The 14321-nt window shown below is 35.8% G+C and overlaps 3 protein-coding genes across 3 annotated transcripts; 1 reads left to right on the top strand and 2 right to left on the bottom strand.

Moving 5' to 3' along the window:
* The first annotated feature begins 1061 nt into the window (after positions 1 to 1061).
* On the top strand, positions 1062 to 5137 carry LOC117933706. The gene is made up of 5 exons (XM_034855200.1): positions 1062 to 1446; positions 2401 to 2606; positions 3482 to 3580; positions 3808 to 3881; positions 4693 to 5137. The coding sequence occupies exons 1-5, from the start codon at positions 1155 to 1157 to the stop codon at positions 4916 to 4918; spliced, it is 897 nt and encodes a 298-aa protein (XP_034711091.1). The 5' UTR covers positions 1062 to 1154; the 3' UTR covers positions 4919 to 5137.
* On the bottom strand, positions 5082 to 7841 carry LOC117933705 (pentatricopeptide repeat-containing protein At2g13600-like). Its single transcript, XM_034855198.1, has one exon. The coding sequence runs from the start codon at positions 7690 to 7692 to the stop codon at positions 5119 to 5121; it is 2574 nt and encodes an 857-aa protein (XP_034711089.1). The 5' UTR covers positions 7693 to 7841; the 3' UTR covers positions 5082 to 5118.
* A 3782-nt stretch (positions 7842 to 11623) lies between these two features.
* Positions 11624 to 13776, bottom strand: LOC117933011 (dof zinc finger protein DOF4.6-like). The gene is made up of 2 exons (XM_034854357.1): positions 13629 to 13776; positions 11624 to 13081 (listed from the first exon to the last, which is right to left on the bottom strand). The coding sequence occupies exons 1-2, from the start codon at positions 13650 to 13652 to the stop codon at positions 12242 to 12244; spliced, it is 864 nt and encodes a 287-aa protein (XP_034710248.1). The 5' UTR covers positions 13653 to 13776; the 3' UTR covers positions 11624 to 12241.
* Positions 13777 to 14321: the final 545 nt, after the last annotated feature.

Here is a 14321-nt window from a genome sequence, read left to right on the forward strand (position 1 = left end):
AGGAAAAGAAAACGCTAAATTTTGTTTTTGTTTTCAAAAATTTTGCCAAACAAAATTTTGGGTTTTGGTTCAACTTGTGAGAAAAAGCACCATTGATGTGTTTTGGAAACTCGGAAAGTCTTCAAGTGTATTTTTCCTTTCGAGTCATGTCCATTGTTTTCTGCACTAAAAAAAGTCCATGCTTTGGTTTAACGTGTGAGGAAAGGTAACAGTGATGTGTTTGGAAGCTTGGAAAGTCTTCCAATGTATTTTTTTTCAAAGGAAAAGTCCACTTCATTGCTTACTAAATTTTCCTTTCAAGTCTATTTTATTCCCTTTTCTGCATTAAAGAAAGTTTTCTAATGGAATATTCAAATGAAAATTTGAGTTAATTGCATGCTATTGGCTAGACTAAAGAAAGGAAATTCCAAATCCACATCGTCACAATACCTTTTGTCGTTGATGTTATGTTTTTAATCTTAATTGGAGTCGAAGTTGAAGTAAATTTTAGTTTTAGCCATGAATTGAAGTTGAAGTCAAAATTGTGATTTTGAAGAGTAATATTAATACAATGAAAATTAATTATTAAATATAAAATAACTTTTTATATAAATTAAAAAATAGCTCATATGGGAAGTAATATTAATAATTTTTATATTATTTTTTTTTTGAATTTTAAGTTAGAAAATTTTGACATGTATTAATAAATATATAAGAAGCCAATTCAGGAGGATGCATTTTTAAATTTTGTTTTTTTATGGGTAAGGATGATGTTTTTCTAAATTCCAAAGGACTTTTCGAATTAAATGAAAAAATAAATAAATTTAATTAAAATATATACAATAAATATTCTTACTTTTATAAGCTGAAATGGTAAAGAGCTTACGTGGAATTGGATATTATATTTTTGTTTTCAACAAAATATTATGTAAATATTCTTTAAGTTTATTAATTAAACCCTTAGATTCTTTTTTCCTTCAAATATGTCTCTTAAAAAGTTAAAATTTTTATTAGGCTCTGGCCCAGACCTCATTGGCTAAAAAGTTTAAATCATTTGGCTAAAATGGAGAGGTTGACCCATGAACTCTGGCCCAGGCCTCATTGGGCCTTTGAGATTCGGCCCGAAAACTCAGCCCTCTAAACCTCTCCCACGGAGAGACACAGAGCAGAGCGAAATGTATCTGAAGAAAGCATTATGGAGCGAGTCTATGGCGACGCCGGAGTCCGACCAGAAGGCGCCGTATCCGGCGACGGCTGTCGGAGAACTGGTGACGTCGCTGAATAGGCAGAGACTGTACAGAGAGGTGACGCTCGCTCTCCGAACCGGACTCAGAGAGGCACGTGCCGAGTTCTCATTTCTCCGAGTTCGTGGCCTTCGAAGCATTCTCAAGTTTCTCCGTTCGGTCGCCGAGTCCGATTCGACGATCAATCTCTTCTGCCACAGCCAATCTATACCTGAGCTCCAAGGTTTTGACTTTTTTTATTGATTTATTTGTTGTTTGCTGCTCAATTATATGGTTTAGGGTTTGTAAAATGCGAGATTTGATGATAGGGATGTTTGGTTGGCGAGACAGTAGAGGCAAAACAAAAAAAAAAGAAAAAAGAAAAAAAGAACTGAAATTTTGGTGGATCATGGTTTTTGTGTGTTTGACAGAAAAAGAACCTGAGCTAGCCGGGTCGTTGAATTGTGTTCTGTTTGGTTGCTGAGAAAATAGAAGAAAAGGAAATGAGAAGAAAATTTTGAGCGTTATGTGTGTGTAGGCGCGCGCGCGTTTTCTTTTTTCTTTTCTTTTTTTTTCCCAGTGGAACAAAAGCTACTTAGCTCGCTAGTTGAATTATATTTTGTTTGCTTGTTGAGAAAATGAAGGAAATAGAACTCAGGGTCTTACTCGGCGGCTTTGTTTAGTTATATAAGCAAACATACAAAGGAATTGTTTTTATTTGATTAATTTCTTCCTTTCCATTTCTATGATATAGCTGTTTCTACAGTGCAAGAGTGAATGATGGGGGTGTTTAGTTGATGACGAGATGCAAGAGAGGAAAAGAAGGGAAAATTTGGAGTGTTATGTTGCCTGTCTATCCGTTTATTTTCAAAGAAGGAAGTCCGAGTAAGTCAAATGGTTGGCTGAGAAAATGGGAGAAAAGAAACGAAAAGAAAAGAAATTTTGGGTATTACCTTTTTATCTGTGTGTTTTCAAAGGAAAGAAAAGAAGAAGAAAATAAAAAGAACCAAATGGTTGAATTATGTTCTGTTTGGTTGCTGAGAAAATGGAGGAGTGGAAAAAAAAGAAAAAGAAAAAAAAAGGAAATTTAGAAACCAACCATACAATGGGATTTTAGTTGGGTTAAATTCCAATTCAAAGGCTCCAATTTCTTTGCAATTTTGAAATGTTAATGTTGGATACCTTTGCTATGCAACAGTGGTTCCTGTTCTCTTTCAAAATTCATTAAAACAGTATGAGGAAGACACCGTAGCAAATTTAGATCATATATTTGGTGTAGAACCGATGAAGATAAGTAGTCCTTCAACAGATGCTGAAGTTGCACTTGCACTTCGGGTTTTGGAAGGATGTTGTCTGCTACACAGGGAAAGCACAATTTTCGCTCATCAACATAAAGCAATTGAGGTGTGTATATCAACTTCTTTTGTGCATTATTATTTTCCTATTTTCTTTAATGGTTAACATGCTTCAACCAATATTCATTTTTATTTCCCATTTATTCATAACCTTTTAAATTACATGATTAACAAAAACTAGAACATTCAATATTTGGATTTTTAGAACAACAGTTCATTGGTTGTATGCTAATTAGAATGATAGAGTGAAACCAGATCATCAAATATATGGGGAATATTTAGTTGATAGAATATCATGATAAATAGTTGGTGAGTTGGAATAAAAAAGATAAATTCGTAATAAATGTTATGACAACTCCATGCATTACATTTCCATTTAACATCTAACTCACATATTTCTTTTATAAAAAACAAAAGCTATTGGAATACAAAAGTGAAAATAATGAAGGAGAAGGGCAACACAAATTCATTGGAGGATGGACTCAAATGAAGGATAAAACAAAAGGTGAATGATTGAGTGGTTTCCTTGTATAAACTATTAGAAACTATATTTTATGTTGTGATATTTGCCCCAATGAAAAAAGCATTGGAAGATGAAAAGAATAACGTTTGTTGGGGATAGTCATTATTACCATGATTTGTGTAAAAAGGTTCATTCTCTTTTGCTTCAATGCTCACTTCAATGATGCTGCTGTCTTGTGCTTGTGTTGTTCATCCTGTCATTCCAAATGAGTCTAAATGCTGTTCAACTTCGTTTTGCTTCTCTCATGAAGACTTCTCTAGATTATTATCATTTTATAACTCTTCTGGTTCTATTCTTGGCTGTTTGAGCTCCAAAGATGAAATTTGTTTTGATTAAGCTGTCAAGTATTGGGTCATGTGGCTTCTGGATGTGAATTTTAAGCTTTATTTGATATCATGCAGATTTTGATGGATATATTGTCAACTCGAGGGGTACTTGAGCAGGGTGCATGCTTGGATGCTTTAATCTCAATAATGTTGGATTCATCAGCAAATCAAATGGTATGCCATCCCTTGGTTTTCGGTTATTGATATGATGGCATGTTTAAGCATATTTATACAGACCTTGAATGCCCTTTCAAATTTAATTGAGACCAGCCATTTGTTGTCCAATTTTAGTAATGGGGTTCTATTAGGCAATGAAAGCATCTGATCTCACATTGGGTTCATGTATTTTCTTTTAATGGATGATAAAAGTTAACATGAAATGTATTTTGACTTTATATCAGGATTTTGAGTCATGTGATGGTATTGAGGAAGTTGCACATATCATCAGGGACAAACAAGTTGATGAAAACCTAAGGTATTTTTAATCTTTAATGCATATCTTTGATATTACTAGAGTTTTCTCTATTCTTAACTCCCCCCAGTGAACAGTGTATTGCTCCTTGATGGTAGGGTGAGGTACTTTTACGTGTATTATGTTCCATCTGGATGTTGACTTCTGACATATTTTATGTACACTAATAGCAAATTAGCTGGTCTTCTGACTTTTAGAGAAAATGAAGTAAAAATATTTGGTGTGATATTCAGCAAGAAGATTCATGTTTATTGTAGAGTATAGATTCTTCCCTTTGGAGAACATGAAAATAAATTTACTGCAGTACTAGTAGGAGATTCTTGTAATCTAAAAATGACTGATCAAAGATATTTGCCTATTGCAATTGCTGATCAGAGTAACCCCTAGGTCTGGTTTTAGGTGATAGGGAGTGGGTTGGGATATGTAATCTGATGATGCTTGTGTATTTATTAATTTTGTTGTTTAAAAGGCCGTAATTTTGGAACACCTTATTCAACTGGTTATTGACTGTGACATGATTGAAGCCTATTGGGCCCTTCTTAATTTTCCTGAAAATCTATTTTATTTATCATAAGATCAATTTAGTGTAGCTGGAGCATCAAACCCATCATTTTGTCAAGGATAGATCTTGAGACAAACTTCCAATTCCTCATCTTTTCCTAGTTTATTTAAAGAGGTAAGCTGATGGAATTTCACTGAAAAAGAGATTCCTATAATCAGCTCTGCCTTCCTAACTTATTTGTGCAGAAGGAACTATGTTGTAAATTCCCGATGCTATAACATTACTGAGAACATTTTTTTTTTCTCTGTTTAGGATGAAATGTGGAGAGTTCCTGCTGCTACTCATTGGACATGTAAACGGGAGGGAAAGGCCTCCATTGGCTAGAATACATGAAGATGTAAGGAGACTTCTGGGTGAGAAATCTGCCTCCTTGATATGGGCAGCCAGTCAATTTGGGTCTACCCTTGATCCCGAGCAGAGGCTGACAGCTCTGCACATCCAAGCTCGAAGAGTGCTAGAATCACTGGACCTGTACTGAATCAAAACATAGGTGCTCAGTTTCACATTTCTGGTACTTACCAGGCATTTTTGCATTGTTGTCTTGCAAGTAGGAAGTGTTCCATCGAGCTTTTATTTGTTCTGTCTATTAACCATTATTTATCAGACTAATGGTTCAACATGACACTGGAGAAAACTTATGCTTTCAAGTTGTACAAATATGATACATAGCTTCAAATCTCATGCTATATTCTTACAATTATATACGTGTTCTAACCCAGTTCTCATGTGAGTGTTCAAATTATCTAGAGTTGTATAAATATCCTCTGTTTTCTCATGAGATTTGTCACAGGAAAGAAACACATGAATATCTTCTCTATCTTCAATCCAACTGCATCCTGGGCTCTTGTGCATTCCCCTATCCTTAATCATCTGCCTTGTTCTAGCTAGGTCATGCCACCTCCCTGCATAAGCATACAAGTTTGCCAGCAGAACATAGTTTCCAGTATTATTTGGTTCCAACTCTATGAGACTTTCTGCTGCAATTTCTCCCAACTCAACGTTACCCCAAATAACACATCCCCCAAGTAGGGCACCCCACATAACTGAATCAGGCTCCCTTGGTGTTTTCTTAACGAGCTCATAAGCTTCGTCTAGCCTTCCTGCTCGACTTAGGAGATCAATGATACATGTGTAGTGTTTTAAACTTGGTGTCACATTATAATACGCCATCAGATCAAAGAACTCACGGCCAGTCTCAACTGCCCCAGCGTGCACACATGAAGAAAGAACTGATAGGAAAGTCACATGGTCAGGTCTAAAGCCATTTCCCAGCATGTTACGAAATTGGGCAATTCCTTCATCCCCATGTCCATGCATTGCATATGCAGTAAGCATGGCGTTTTGAGACACCAAATTAGGGTTTGAGATCCTGTTATAGACCTGCATTGCATGCTTTATGCTTCCGCATTTTGCATACATGTCCACTAGAGCTGCTCCAATGTGAACATCCAACTCATATCCTCGTCTTATTGAATGTGCATGAACCTGCTTGCCTCGTGCAATGGTCGCCAACCTTGCGCAGGCAGGTAAAATTATTCCAACTGTGTATATATCAGGCCTCAGACTTGAAGTCTGCATCTCAGTGAATAATCTCAGAGCAAGCTCATTGTGGCCGTTCTCCACATGACCCGAAATAATTCCATTCCAGGTATATACATTTGGCTCAAAACCATCTCCTTTCATCTTCTGAATAAGATTCTGAATGTTCTCAAGCTGATTGCAGCAGGCATAGCCAGAGATCAACACGTTCCATGTAGCAGTATCCCTTTCCGTTACTCCATCAAAAGCCAACTGAGCAGCCTTCAAATCTTCACATTTGCTGTACATTTCAACCAATGCTCCACCCACAAAGGTATTCCAATGCAGACCTCTAACAACGGCTTGAGCATGTACCTCCTTCCCTTGTCTCAAAGAAGCCATATCTGCACAAGCAGCAAGAACACTCCCTAGGGTAAAAGAATCAGCTTCAATCCCTTCTTCCATCAGCAAATCCCGGAACATGCTCAAAGCTTCATCAAACAGTAAGTTGTCAGCATATCCTGAAATCATCGAGTTCCATGAAATTGTATCCTTCCCCACCAGCTCCATCTGATCAAACAACTCCTTGGCCTTTTCCACATTACCATTCTCACAGTACCCTACTATCATTGTATTATACGAAACCACATTTTTCACCGAAAACCCTGAAAAGATCTTGAGAGCGCTTCCCATATCAGCGCACCTCCTATACACATCTACCAATCCATTCACAACGAAAGGGTTGGACATGAACCCGTGTCTCGTGACGTAGCCATGGATTTCCTTGCCAAGATTTAGGTTTTGTAATCTGGCACAGGCAGGAAGAACACTAGCTAGGGTTCGGGCATTTGGTTCAAACCCTGCTGCTTGCATTCTGCACAGCAGCTCAAGAGCTTCCTTGTCATAGCCATTCTGTGCGAACCCACCTATAACTGCACTCCAAGAAACAAGATTTGGCTTTGAATTTTCAGAACAAGACATTCTTTCCAGAAGCCCCAAAGCCTCATACACCTTGCCATTGGCAGCACAAGCGGTAACAATGGAGTTCCACGAAACCCGATCAATCTCTGTCATCGATGCTAAAACCTTCTTCGCATCATCTAAGCTTCCACATTTACCATACATATCTATCAGAGCATTTCCCACATAAATATTCGAAACATGTTGATACTTGATCACCACCCCATGCAACTGCCTTCCCAGTTCCAATACTCGGAGCCCACCGCATAACTTCAACACGACGGGAAACACGAAAAACTCCAACCCAATATCATCAAGCTGCAGCTTTTCAAAGAGTGAAAGAGCTTCCTCAAAGTAACCATGATCTACATGAACACTCAGAATGGCTGTCCAAGAGTACAAGTTTCTTTGGGGCATTTTTACAAACACCAAGTTTGCATCATCCAAACAACCAAATCTCCCGTACATTTGTAGCAATTTGGTTTCAACAAACTCATGGCCATGAAACCCAGTTTTGAGGGTGTGGGCATGAACTTGTTTTCCTAGGTTAAGGGTTCTGCAAGATTCAAGAAGTGAAGCGTAAGTGCTTGAATCAATTTGTTTATCAAGTAGTGAAAGATGGGTGTGGTGGGCTGCTGTAGAAAGATGCATGGATTGGGGAGTGGAGTTTGGGCTTTGAAAGGAGAGGTTAGTGGGTTTGCCAGGAACATTGAAATCATGTTGTGGGGGTGGTGGTGGCTGAGGGGTGGTGGTCTGTGGTTGTAGGCCAAGCATTTTGGCTGTGGGGAACAAAGGCAAAAGTTATAACGAAGGTTTAAGAAGGGTTTATGATGGATAAAGGATTGGTCTATTTTCGTCACATTTACCAATCAGATTGTGCCGGGTAGTAGAGGAGAGAGAAAAAAAAAATCTAAAATGGCAGACCTCTTGACATGCAATTATTTGAGGGGTGGGTAGAATTTCAATGAACTTTTTTTTTTTTTTCTATGTTTTAGTTTTTTCTTATGGAATTATTTGAGGGGTGGATGGAAATTCAATGTACTTATTTTCTTTTCTTTTTTTCTTTTATTATTATTTTAAATTTAAACTAAATTACTAATTTAACATGACATTACATTGCAACTTTTCATTGTCAACTCATTATCTAATGGGAAATTGTATTCCTAAATCCTATCCACCTTGTTTCCTTATTTCCTCACCCACCTTAATGAATTTTTTTAATATTAAAGACCCCTAAATAAGAGAATGAAAATAGCCCTAAGATGGTGTTTGTTTTTTTTATTTAATTCTAAATCAAATTTTAATACTTAATAATGTTAAATTATAGGTTGCTTGTTTTTGTTGTATTTTATTTCTATTAAGCATTAAAAAATAAAGAATAACCATTATATTATTTTTTTATTTAACAAAAAGTTTATGATAAATCATGAAAAAGTAAAAAAACAAACAATCTAAATTCTGAAAACAAATTATTTTTAGCAAAAATCCAAAAAATAAACACTCTTTAAATGAATTTCCTCACCACCTTCGCTCAATCCCCTTGGAGCCCTAAACTTGTGTACTTCTATTTTTCAAGATTTGTTTTTACAAGTAAAATTAAAAAAAAAAAAATCGTGTTTGTTAACCCTTTACTTTTTAAAATTTGATTGCAAAAATCAAAATGTTACGTCATAAAAAAATTTTGACTCCCAAATTTTAAAATATGAAATTAACTCTCTTAATGTTTCTTACCAAATCAACAATGGTGGATTCAGAAGACATGCTTTTATATGCTAATGTCTAAAATGCAAAATGGAGATGTCTCTTATGGTAAAAATGAGAGAAAAATGGTGGGTGAAGAGGAAAGATGGAGCGAAGGATTTTTTTGGGGGAACATTGAGTTTCGATAGGTGGATGCATTGATGGAATGTAAGGGTTAAAATGGGCAAAGAAATTGGGTGGATGAGGAAATAGGAATTAAGATGGGTAGAAATATAATTTCTCTTATATAAAATCTTAAAATTTTGAATGCATATAACAATGTAAGTATTTTACATTTAGTAAACAAAATTAAGTAAAGAGAGCTTGATTTAATGAATCAACTTTTTTATGTTTGTTAGGTCAAAATTGAGTCTGGTCTCATGGTTGTTGGAAGGTTATGAGTCAAAAGTTAAATTTTCTTTTGAATACTGGTGATGAGGTTGAAGGAGAGACACAAACTTTAAGCCAATAATTATGTAGTTTCTTTTTATGACCATAGGGTATCTCACCTTTAATCCGATTGGAGTTTGAGAACATCATGATTAGTCTTTGTAAATCATATAATCATTTGGTGCCATATCATGATCTTGGTCAACATTTTTTTTCTTTTTTCTTTTTTACAATCTTTTTTTCTTATTGTGTCCTTTGACAATCAATGAATCAAGGTTGTTTGTCCTCTAACAATGAATTAGATGATCTTAATCTATACTTAATGATTTGTTAGTCTAGTTTCAATGCATGATAGAACTTTTTTAGGGTATATGAAGTGATTAAATAGACGTAAGCATGCATAATATTGATGCTATGATCCTTGATGCTTACGAGAAAAAAGTTATTGATTTTTTTATGTCAAATACACTACCATGTTATTTTGTTTTTAAAAAAACTCCAATTTTGTGAATCTTTTTGGTTTCTTAGAAAATGAAACATGAATTCTCAACTTCTAGAACACCTTAAAAAAAAAAAACCCTAAAATCGAGAATTTGAGACATCAATGTGGTTGGATGAGACATTGTGTTAATTAGTTAGTGAAAATAACATGTTTAATTGTTGAAACAATGATAAAGACTTAACCGCACACATGCGAGAGGGTTTAATTTGTAGAGAAAATTACTTTATGAGAGTCATTAATTTAGTTTCTATCACACTTAGGAGGAATTTTATACTCAATCCCTTCACATGGATGAGCCATTATGTTGATTAGTTAGTGAAAATAACATGTTTAATTGTTGAAACAATGATAAAGAGTTAGCCGCACACATGCGAGAGGATTTAATTTGCAGAAAAAATTACTTTATGAGAGTCATTAATTTAATTTCTATCACACTTAGAAGGAATTTTCTTATGCTCAACCCCTTCACAAGAACCCTTTATTTTTTTTCTTGAAGCTATTCACCCTGTGTTCTCAATAGATCCAATCGATGCATCATGACATACAAACTTTTCCTAGGTTTGATCACTCACCTTGGTGGGTTAATTCCCAATTACATTATAAAGAAATATGATAGTTATATTTTTTAAGGATAGTTATATTTTTTAAGGTTTCTTTTGTTGTTTTTTTTTCTTCGAATAACAAGAATTCAACATGATCACGTTATTAACAAAGTTAATTTTGTGCGATATGAGTCACTCATCTACCTTGTATAAACACCAAGTGATATAGGTCCGTCTCTCTACCCTACATTCTACTAAAAAACATCCAAGATTTGGTTAAAGCTTTGATCATTGTTAAGTGATATTGCCATTCAATCACATGAGAGGTTTATAGTCATACTTAGGATTTTAGATGACTTATTTGATAATTTTAAAGAAGGAAGTCCCATAATCACAATGAATCTAGAACCCTAAATGGAAACCTAAAAAAAAAACTGATGAATCTAGAAATTATTGTGTCGTGTAAAATGGTATAATATTGTAATAGTGATCAACCCCCGTAACCCTAGTAGTAACCTATGATAGTACTGAGGTAGGCAGTAGGGTGAAGTTGAGTGAACCTCATAGAAATTTCATATTCTCATCACATAGACAAATTTAGTGAAGCAAGGGAAAAAGGTTTGGAGGGGAGAGTAATAGAGAAGATACCTAGGTTTGGCAAGAAAAGGACCTCCATGATGGCCTGATGGGGGCTGGTGCAACTCCATCTACCACTTTAAAACTACCCTAGTGGCACCACCTCAGACCAACAAAAAAGAGAAAATGTTTTAATAAAAGGGAGGGTCTATCATCAGTCTATGTCTGGGGGATTTGCTGAGTGGAGGAGATTATTCTCCCTCCTAGGCACAGCTCCCCAAGGGAATGTTTGTGGGTTCCACACAGAAAATCCTCCAAGAGGGGAATGGCAGTCAAGCTAGGGTTTCAATGCCTTCAAATATTTAAAAAGAAAAATGAAGAAGGAATATGGCCTGGGAAGCAATAATATTAATGATCATTCATGGAAATGGGGGCACATTGTGATGGATGAGAGGCTTCAAAGACTAAGTGGGTACTGTAAAAGGAAATCATTAGGTGGGGCATTGGTGGAGACTGGTGAGCTTGTTTTCAGTAGAGATTATTGGGTTTGTTGCTATAAACTTGATTGAAGAAGAGAGAGAGAGAGAGAGAGAGAGAGAGAGAAGGAAGGCTTGTCAATACTTTACTGTCTAATATAAAGTCTCTTCTCGAAGTGGTCTACCATGTGAGGATATGGAAGATGGGTCATACCTAGTTGTTATGGTTATTCTTTTCTCTCCTGTAGATTTGCTTCATGAGAGGGTGCTTTAATGGCTGGAAGAATCTCAAAGACTCATATGGGAACTGATAAGACTCTGACACTCCTGACCTGTTTGGCAAGCAAAAAGAAAGAGAGGGAAAAAAGAAAAAAAGAAAACATAAAAAGAAAAAAGCAAAAGCTTGGGGGTGGAAAGGATGACAGCAATCATTCCATGACATGAAATAAACTAAAAATAATTGCCAATCAACCCACAAATGAAACAACAAGTCCTCTTAGGATTATAAAAGCTCTCCTTGATTACAAACTTCAATAATATATATCACTGACTCCTGTTGAAAGATCAACAAACAGATAACAATGGGGTGGGTGCTAGCTGTACATAATAGAAGAAGAAGAAGATGAAGAAACATATGAACCAAAATTAAGCCTGGTGCAAGGCCAACAAGTGGGAATCAAAGCTTGTTTCTCTGAAAGATGGGATATGGGTTTTGCTTGGGCTCTCTTTTCCTCTATCTCTACATACAGACAGTATCATTCCAAGACATTGACACCCCTCTTGAAGCCAAACCTAAAATGAGCTTCAAACCACCACATTGATGAAAAGAGTACTAAAGGGATAACAGGAAAGTAAAAGAGAGAAAATTTAAAAAGCAAAAATTTCATGAAGAAGTACAACAAATGAAAGAAAAGAAAAGAAACCCATGTACCCTATCTGTTAGTTTTGATCATCATCGACTCCAAACAAGCCAGTCAGCAAAGCAAGTGAAAGAGAAAAACAAAGAGAAAGAGAACCCCACCTTGACCACCACCTTCTTTTTCTTCTTCTTCTTCTTAATTGCTTTTTTTTTTTTTTTTTTTTCTTTTCTAGATTATTTACCATGATCCTCCACCCAACATTCCATTCCAATACCCAGCTGAGTCTCCTTGAACTCCTCTACTTTGCTCAAACTCAGTGGTGTTTGAAACTTGCTTCAAATCCTCAAGTGGGAACAACAGCCTTGCACCACTCTCCTGAACTCCTTGCAGACTCCCATACCCACTTTGAAACCCATCCAGAGAAAAATTAAGAGTTGGTTTGAACTCCTGCAGAGGAAACCCAGATGAGTAAATTGAATTTGAATCAGAAACCGACATGGGCATGAAAGAACCCAGTCCCCTGGAAGCAATCCCAGTACTCTTGAGCAGTTCCATGGCTGAGAGGTGATGATGGGATGAAGATGAAGATGGGGTAGGGTTTTGGAGGTGGGGTTTGCTGTCACCATTGTAGGACAAATCAGCAAATTCAGACATGCTGTTGTTGTAATCCTCAGGAGGAGGTGGGAAAGCTAGGTTGAGATCTTGGCCTTCATGGATCTTAGGGTTTTGAGAAGCAGATGATGGAAACCCTGGAGGAGTACTAGTGATAAGATGATCAGGAAGCAATTTTTTTGAAGAAGCTGGTGATGATGATGAAGAAGAAGAAGAAGTTGACCTCTTGTTCTTCCTTGAACCGCCACCAACTGGAACATTTCTGAGAGAACCACCCTCTGTCCAATACCTTCTACAAGTTTTGCAGAAGTATCTAGGCTGTGAGAGACTGTAGTTGTTATAGTAACAGAACTTTGTATTGGTTGAATTGCACCTTGGGCAGTTCAAAGCTTGATCCTTCTGTGGCCTTGCCCTCCTCTCAGCCACAGGCCCTGAGCTTTCCATGGGTTTAACCACTCCAATCCCCTAAAAATCCAGACAAGAAAGAAAAGGCCATGAGGCATAAATTCATCATCAGAAAACCATAGTGTTTGTCTCTTAAGAAAAAAAAATGGAGCCAAAGTCATGGGAAACAAACAAGACAAAGAAAACGAGGTCGCTAGCTAGCTTTACACTAGTGAGGATTACAGCAGCAAGCAATAAAAACAAATTATAACTGCTTTTTTCTTGGCCCTTTTTAGCATCAGATAGTATTTTTGAAAAGAAAAAAAATTAAAACAAAAAAGTGCAGTACTTTCAATTTGAAACTGATGAAAGATCTCAAAATGACAACAACACAAAATTCAAATATTAGTGGGGGCTCAACAGCATCATCTCATGGAAAAAAAGTTCTCAACTTTTAGAACAATCAACAAGAAAAAAATTTCAAAACCCACAGCCAAAAAATAAAAATAAAATTCTAAAGTCTGAATTTTGCCTTGAATATCTACACCTATATCTATATAAATAGAGCAAACCCCAAAAAAGAGAAGATCTCATGATTTCATAGAGAGAAAACATGGGGTCTGTGTACCTGTGGCCACTGAGCTGTGTCCATGGATTTTGAGAAGAAAGACAAATGAAAAGGAAGTAGGAAAAGCTATGGAGAGACCGAGAGAGAGAGAGGAGAAAATCACCCACTTTTTCTCAGCAGCTGCTCTTAAAAGCAAGAGGGAACACTTTGAGGGAGATATTATATGTTGGGTGGTTCCATGTGTTTGGATTACTACCTATGTGAATGAATGAATGAATGAATGAATGAATGAGATTGAGAAGGGGTTGGGGGTAGTTTTGTCAATTCTTAATCTTTCACTCTTTGTTGATTGTTTTTTTTAATTAATTACTTAACCTAGGATGCCTTAAATGGGTGGATGGGATTTTTAAATAAATACTATTATTACTTTAATTTTTTTAAATCATGATGGTAGGTATAATTGTGAAGCTTGATGTAGAAAGTAACAACGAAAAGTTAAAAATAAAAAATGTTAATGAAAATCATTTTTTCATATTTAGTGAATCTTGAAAAATATAAATAAAATTAGTTAAAAGAGAAGAAAAAATTGAAATTGGTTTATAAAAATATATAAAAATAATTTATTAACTTTAAGTTTATATTTTATTTTATTTTTTATCTTTTCTTTCATTAATTTTTTTTTCTTTCCTCAAAATTTTCAAGAATTAAAATAAATGTTTTTAAAACTATATGAAAACCATGTACGATCGTGTG

This window comes from Vitis riparia, chromosome 16 (assembly GCF_004353265.1).
Source record: "Vitis riparia cultivar Riparia Gloire de Montpellier isolate 1030 chromosome 16, EGFV_Vit.rip_1.0, whole genome shotgun sequence".
Lineage (NCBI taxonomy): Eukaryota > Viridiplantae > Streptophyta > Magnoliopsida > Vitales > Vitaceae > Vitis > Vitis riparia.

Excerpts from the sequence above, each read along its gene's own strand:
- LOC117933706 (XM_034855200.1), top strand. The coding sequence starts at position 1,155 with ATGTATCTGAAGAAAGCATTATGGAGCGAGTCTATGGCGACGCCGGAG. Across the intron at positions 1,447-2,400 it reads ATCTATACCTGAGCTCCAAG|TGGTTCCTGTTCTCTTTCAA; the intron begins GTTTTGACTTTT and ends GCTATGCAACAG. Across the intron at positions 3,581-3,807 it reads ATTCATCAGCAAATCAAATG|GATTTTGAGTCATGTGATGG; the intron begins GTATGCCATCCC and ends ACTTTATATCAG.
- LOC117933705 (XM_034855198.1), bottom strand. The coding sequence starts at position 7,692 with ATGCTTGGCCTACAACCACAGACCACCACCCCTCAGCCACCACCACCC.
- LOC117933011 (XM_034854357.1), bottom strand. The coding sequence starts at position 13,652 with ATGGACACAGCTCAGTGGCCACAG. Across the intron at positions 13,082-13,628 it reads ACACAGCTCAGTGGCCACAG|GGGATTGGAGTGGTTAAACC; the intron begins GTACACAGACCC and ends CTGGATTTTTAG.